At 49.2% G+C, this 6,611-nt stretch overlaps 1 protein-coding gene across 1 annotated transcript in view; it reads right to left on the bottom strand.

Moving 5' to 3' along the window:
* Positions 1 to 6,611, bottom strand: part of smtnl (smoothelin, like) — a 17,542-nt gene that overhangs the window by 8,221 nt on the left and 2,710 nt on the right. Inside the window, exons 2-3 of the mRNA XM_043718899.1 lie at positions 5,574 to 5,798; positions 1,560 to 1,635 (exon numbers count right to left, since the gene is read on the bottom strand). Of these exons, the coding sequence (XP_043574834.1) occupies positions 1,560 to 1,635; positions 5,574 to 5,798 (301 nt within the window). The remainder of the gene's footprint in view (positions 1 to 1,559; positions 1,636 to 5,573; positions 5,799 to 6,611) is intronic.

Below are 6,611 nucleotides of genomic sequence, written 5' to 3' on the forward strand. Positions count from 1 at the left end.
CTTTTTCCCACTGCCTCTTTCTTCCTCTCTCCCTCTCTTTCGTCTCTCTCTTTCTCCCTCTCCCTCTCTCTCTTCCTCCCTATCCCTGTCTTTCTCCCTCTCCCTCTTGTCTCTCTGTGACTAAGCCAGGAATTGGTGTATAATCCTTCTTCCTTACAGTTTTTCTCCACATTCTCCTGAGAGCCCTAACCCCTAACCCTTAATGACTCAGATTTATATCACATCTCAAGTGTAAGACCAAAGGATCAGGAACAGGAGGAGGCCATTCAGCCCCTTGAGCCTGCTCAGTCCTTCAGTAGGATCATCGATAATCCAACATTCCTCATGTCCATTTTCTGCCCTTTTCTTGGAATTCATGATTCCCTGAATGAGCCTTAAATATACACCTGGACTCTACCTCCACAGTGCTCGGTGGCAGGCAGTTCCAAACACTGACACCCCTCTGAGAGAAGATATTCCTTCTCATTTCTGTCTTACATTGGCGCCCTGTTATTCTCAGACCATGCCCTCTGCTCCTAGACTCTCCCATAAGGGGAACCATCCTCTCAGCATTGACCCTGTCAAAGCCCCTTAAGAATCGATATATTTTGATGAGATCACCTCATCTTCCAAGCTCCATTGACCTGTTCACCCTTTGTTCATAAGACCATCCCTCCCAGGGACACCCTGTGAACGGTCTCTGAGCTGCTTCCAATATCATAAAGCATTTCACTGCAGCACTGATCAAACAGCCCATAAGAAGACACTAGGACAGCTCAACATGAACCTTTAAGGGCCAACATACAGAATGAGGGAGAGACATGGAGAGGTTTAGGAAGGGAGTTTCAGAGTTCAGGGCCCAGGCAGCTGAAAGCCCAGCCACTAACAGGGGAGCGGTGGCAATCCAGTGAAAATAAAAGTTGAGGAAGAGTCATACTGGATTCCAAACGTTAACTGTGTTTCTCTCTCTGCAGATGCCAACAGAGCTTCTCCAGCAATCTCTGTTTGTTTTGTTGCATCGGCGGGGTTTTGCTTTATTTCCTCACAAGTTAAAATCCAGGAGCCAGATTTGGAAGGGGCTGCAGAGACACAGGGAGAGGAACACCGTGGAAGAGAATGGGAAACTGCCAGCACAGGAGTCAATCAGTCTGAGTGAGCACGAGGTGATGGGCGACTGGGACTCAGGGAGGGGGTGAAGGTGGGAGGCGGAGGAGGGGGAGGTGACAGGACATGGGAAATGGGGTTTTGGATCGACACATATTTTTACAAGATGGGAGGGAGTGCTGATTGGACCACAGCTGAGTGGGTGAGTCTACAATAAGATATGTAAGGGCTAATGCCCGAAACGTCGATTCTCCTGTTCCCTGGATGCTGCCTGACCTGCTGCGCTTTTCCAGCAACACATTTCCATCTCTGATCTCCAGCATCTGCAGACCTCACTTTCTCCTACAATAAGATATGGGTTTGGATTCCAAGGGTAAAGGTGATGATCAAACATGATCAGATGAGATCAGAGATGACTGCAGGTGATCAGGGGTGAACTTGTTGAGTTGTTTGGGGTGGATGTCCCAAGTCGGTACCTGGATGGAGCGCGGACATCACTGGACACTGAGTAACTACTGGAAGAGGTGGTCTTGCTGGTGCCGGTATTCCACTCTGAAAGAGAGACAGCAGCAGTGAACACCAAATGAACTCTTCAAACAAACAGACAGCTCAACTCTCCTGACTCTCACACTCCTCCACCAATCACAGTGCAACCAATCAGCATGCTCTCCTCATACACCAACCAATCAGCATGCTCTCCTCATACACCAACCAATCAGCATGCTCTCCTCATACACCAAATAATCAGCACATCCTCCTCATACGCCAACCAATCAGCAGGCTCTCCTCATACACCAAATAATCAGCAATCAGCAGGCTCTCCTCATACACCAAATAATCAGCACACCCTCCTCATACGCCAACCAATCAGCACATCCTCCTCATACGCCAACCAATCAGCATGCTCTCCTCATACACCAACCAATCAGCACACCCTCCTCATACACCAATCAGCACACCCTCCTCATACACCAACCAATCAGCAGGCTCTCCTCATACACCAACCAATCAGCAGGCTCTCCTCATACACCAACCAATCAGCACACCTTCCTCATACACCAACGGTTGGTATTCTTGTGAATTGTCCTGGTGAGGCCCTGATTAAAATCTTCGACAAATCGACTTTTGTGTTTTCAGTGATACTCTTTATTTTCTGCTGAGGATGTGCTTACATCAGACTTACCCCTGGTCAGGTTTCTGCAGCATTGTCATTGTCGATGTGCTGCTGTTGTTAACCCTATCCCTCTACATCTCCCCCCAATGTCTTTGTCCCTGTGGAACATGAGCATTTATTGCACTTCCCTAACTGCCCTCAAAGATCTCCCCGCAGGTAGGGTCAGACCTCGCAGGGTTAGTTACCCAATCTCCCAGTGTTGGTCTGGGTCCCTCTGTCAAAGCTGATGATATACTCCCTGGTCTCTTGGTGGTGATGTGCTTCTCCTGTGGGGCTGGAGAATTTAGTTCTTTTTCATTATCATCTGAGCAATGGGCTCTGGTTTCTGAAAATGGCAAATGACGAGCTGACGCTTCATCAGACCTCTGCAGCTTTGGTGAAGAGTCATCGGGATTGGAAACGTTAGCTTGCTCTCTCTCTCTCCATGGATGCTGTTTGACCCACTGAGGTCCCCAGCATTTGTTTTCAGTGGAGATTCCAGCATTTCCAGTAATTTGCTCCTAGTCTCTAGTTTCTCTTGGCTTTCTGTTCACAGATACAAGGCCCTGCAGTTTCTTCTTACATTCCCACAGTCCATCACGACCAGGTACAGTCTCAGCTCTGGGATATTCTCAATGACTGTAGTCCGTTGTCTCAGACCCAGACTCTCTCTGGGTTTAAGGACTGGACACTCACTTGTTCTGTTGTGAGTGAGTGCATTTCTGAGACTGTACTGCATGTCCCCTTCCTCTCGGTGTTGTAGCCCCTTGTGATGGTTCTGTGAAACGTTAAGTTTTAATCTGTGGGAGACAGATGGAAGCACTGTTTCCAATCTCCAACTTTATCGGTAAATCTAACGGTGGTGACCCGTTCCGGTGAGGACTGATAACACCAAAGAATGAGGTTGAGCTCTTCATTTCCTTCAGTGATGTTTTAATTGTTGATACAGTGGACGTCTCTCCTTCTCGAGGAGAACGAGGTGATTCAGAAACATCCGTGAACCTACATCCATTTGCAAAACTTTGGAATTACTCATTTGCACAGAATAAAATCTCCCCAGGGATTGGCTGATTTCTTCCTGGTGCACGTCTGCGTAAACCAATTACTTTGACCCATTTTCAATTAAAATCAATCATAGTTAGGAAGCTCCTTCCCTCTAACTCAAATCAAGAAGCCAGGAATAATGCAGCGAGTAACTCCCCTCCTGACTCCCCAAAGCCTGACCACCATCTACAAGGCACAAGTCAGGAGTGTGATGGAATACTCCCCACTTGCCCTGGATGGGGGCAGCTCCAACAACACTCAGGAAGCTCGTCACCATCCAGGACAAAGCAGCCGCTTGACTGGCACCACATCCACAAACACCCACTCCATCCATCACCGATGCTCAGTAGCAGCAGTGTGTACCTTCTACCAGATGCACTGCAGAAATTCACCAAAGATCCTCAGACAGCACCTTCCAAACCCACATCCACTTCCATCTAGAAGGACAAGGGGCAGCAGGTACATGGGACCACCACCCCCTGCAAGTTCCCCTCCGAGCCCCTCACCATCCTGACTTGGAAATATATCGCTGTCCTTTCAGTGTCACTGAGTCAAAATCCTGGAATTCCCTCCCTAAGGGACATTGTGGGTCAACCCACGGCACATGGACTGCAGCAGTTCAGGAAGGCAGCTCAGCCCCACCTTCTCAAGGGGGCAACTAGGGACGGGCAATAAATACTGGGACCAGCCAATGACACCCACATCCCATGAGTGATTATAAAGCTCCAGTCCCAGGCTCCCCACCAGCTGTGATGAAGTCAGGAAGATAGTGATGATTCCTTTCATGGCTGCCTGGTTAAAGGACACAAGAACTAGGAGCAGGAGTAGGCCATCCGGCCCATCGCTCCTGCTCTGCCATTCAGCAAGATCAGGGCTGATCGTTTCATGGACTCAGCTCCATTTTCCTCGCCCACTCACCGTAACCATTAACTCCTTTAGTGTTCAAAATCCTATCTTTGCCTTAAAAACATTCAACAAGGTAACAGCGTGGGAATGTGGTTAGAAACCGTGTCTTCAATCAAGGGAGATTTCCTGGTGACAAGGTTGGCTCGTTCTCCCTGACTGTAATCACAATGTCCATGCTGATGTTTTTGGAGGATGATCAATGGGTATGATTAATGTCTCCTTTCAGCCTGGGGCAGCGAGGGGCCTGTACTGTCCTGACTGTGGCCCAGAGTCACATTGAATCAGCAAATTGTTACAGGGCAAGGGAGGCCATTCAGCCCATCGGCCCTTCACTAGCCTATCGATGGAGCATCATCACTGAGTGTCATTCTGCTGCTTTTTCTCAATACCCCTTGCAGATGACATTATCTGATATCCTCATGAATGTCGAACTTGGGGATTGTTAGATTGTTGGATCTAACACTGGACCTAAAGATGTTCTCCGTCACAGGATTCGTCCTGCCTTATCTCTTGGTTCCTTGTTCCAATCACTGGAAGGTGCAGCATCATGAAAGGTTGGTTAGAGGGCGATTTTCTCCGGCCTTGCTTGGTGATGGAACCACGCCGTGTGATGGTGGATTTTGGGAAGCAGCTTGCCTCTGCCCTTCACTGTGACTGGGTGATGAGTGGTTTTACACTCCATCCCAGTCTGAAACCAGAATCCTGTCCTTATTTCATTGGCCTAAGTTGCTACCAAAAGGGAGGGAGGCTGCCCCAGTGGCAAATCCAGGTGGGTTCAGCATCATTTCACAGGATCCTGTGATATCCGATCTTTCCTTTTCCAGACCCACTGAAACACTTTCAGGATGTGCCTTCAAATTTCATCTGTGTCTTCAGCAGCAGAAACCTCATCATTGGCACAGAGTGATTTCAGATTTAACTCTACCCTTTCCACTGAACAAAGGGCAATCCTGTTACTGACTAAAACACAAGGATTACTTGATCCTTCCATTCCCCTTTCACCAGGGGCTGGCCTCAGCGCGAGTGAGCTTCCAACCAGGATCCTGTAAAGTTATACAGGAGAGCTACAATCTCATTTGTTTGAGTCACTTTACTTGGGTTTATAAAATAGAAACCCCATCACCTACACCAAACTATCAGAGGGTCAGTGCTGAGGGAGTGCCGCACTGTCGGAGGGTCAGTGCTGAGGGAGTGCTGGACTGTCAGAGGGTTAGAACTGAGGGAGCGCCGCACTGTCAGAGGATCAGTGCTGAGGGAGCGCCGCACTGTCGGAGGGTCAGTGCTGAGGGAGTGCCGCACTGTCGGAGGGTCAGTGCTGAGGGACCGCTGAATGATTGCAGAGGAAGATTGTGATGGTGTTGAGGGGGTCCTGATTGGGTTTGCTTACCTGACTGTCGCACTGTTTGACTAACAGTCTCTGTCTGGTGCCTGCTGGCAGCTGATTGGCTGCTGAAGGTGTCGGATCGCATGGTAGTGGTCGTTGACATTTCTGCGGCGTATTTCTCTCCGGATTTGGTGATGGCGGTGATTGGCTGGTGAGGGAGACCGACTGCCGCGGGCTGGTGTTCCTGTGAGGGGGAGGTCTGGCTACCCGCACCACTCTGCTCCACTGCTTCGGGGGGTGGGGGGGGAGGGGAGGGGAGGGCAGAACACAGAATTCCATGAGAGTCCGCTCTGCTCTGCACAGGAAGATCCCAAACCTTACTGTACCCACCCCACCCCCCACCACCACCACCAGGCCAAAGGCCAATCAAAGTTTACTTTTCACAAGGTGAAAGAGCAGGAGTCCTTTAATGGCTTTAAGGAGAGTGACCACAACTGCAAGCTGGGGATAGTTCAAACGGGATTCTGTTTTTGTAACTGAGGAACAGTGACGAGTTTACAGTAAATCTTCACAGCAATCTGACTCTGTCCAGATCTCCGGGACAAATTCTGAGAACCCGGGAGCTGGAGTTGAACTCCTCAGAGGAGAAGTGTTCAGGTTAAATTCAAGTTCACAGCTAAGAGGGTTTGAGATGGAGTAAAGTCACTGGCAGGAAGTTCAGAGAGAGTGTTTAAGTTAGCAAACTGAGAGGTGCTCAGCGCTGCCTGAAAGGCCACAGGCTGCAGATTCAACACAAACATTAAAAAGGAATCGGCTAAATTATTTGAAGGGGGACCCTGTCGGGTTATGAGCAACCAGCAGGGAGACTGGGTCATTTTTGGGGGGCTCAGTAAAATGTCAGAGCAGGCACCTCAGGCTGAATGGACTCCTCTAGTACAGGCTGATCGGCTGAGGACTGCAATGGGAGGGTTCGCCATTTTAATTCTAACACTATTCACATTAACAACTTCCATTCATCTCACACACTAACTGCAGCTCGGAAACTCTCCAAGTCAGTCCCACACAAAGACTCCAGTTACACAGAGTGGGTCACCCACCAAC

The sequence above is a fragment of the Chiloscyllium plagiosum genome, chromosome 28 (genome assembly GCF_004010195.1).
Source record: "Chiloscyllium plagiosum isolate BGI_BamShark_2017 chromosome 28, ASM401019v2, whole genome shotgun sequence".
In the NCBI taxonomy this organism is placed as follows: domain Eukaryota; kingdom Metazoa; phylum Chordata; class Chondrichthyes; order Orectolobiformes; family Hemiscylliidae; genus Chiloscyllium; species Chiloscyllium plagiosum.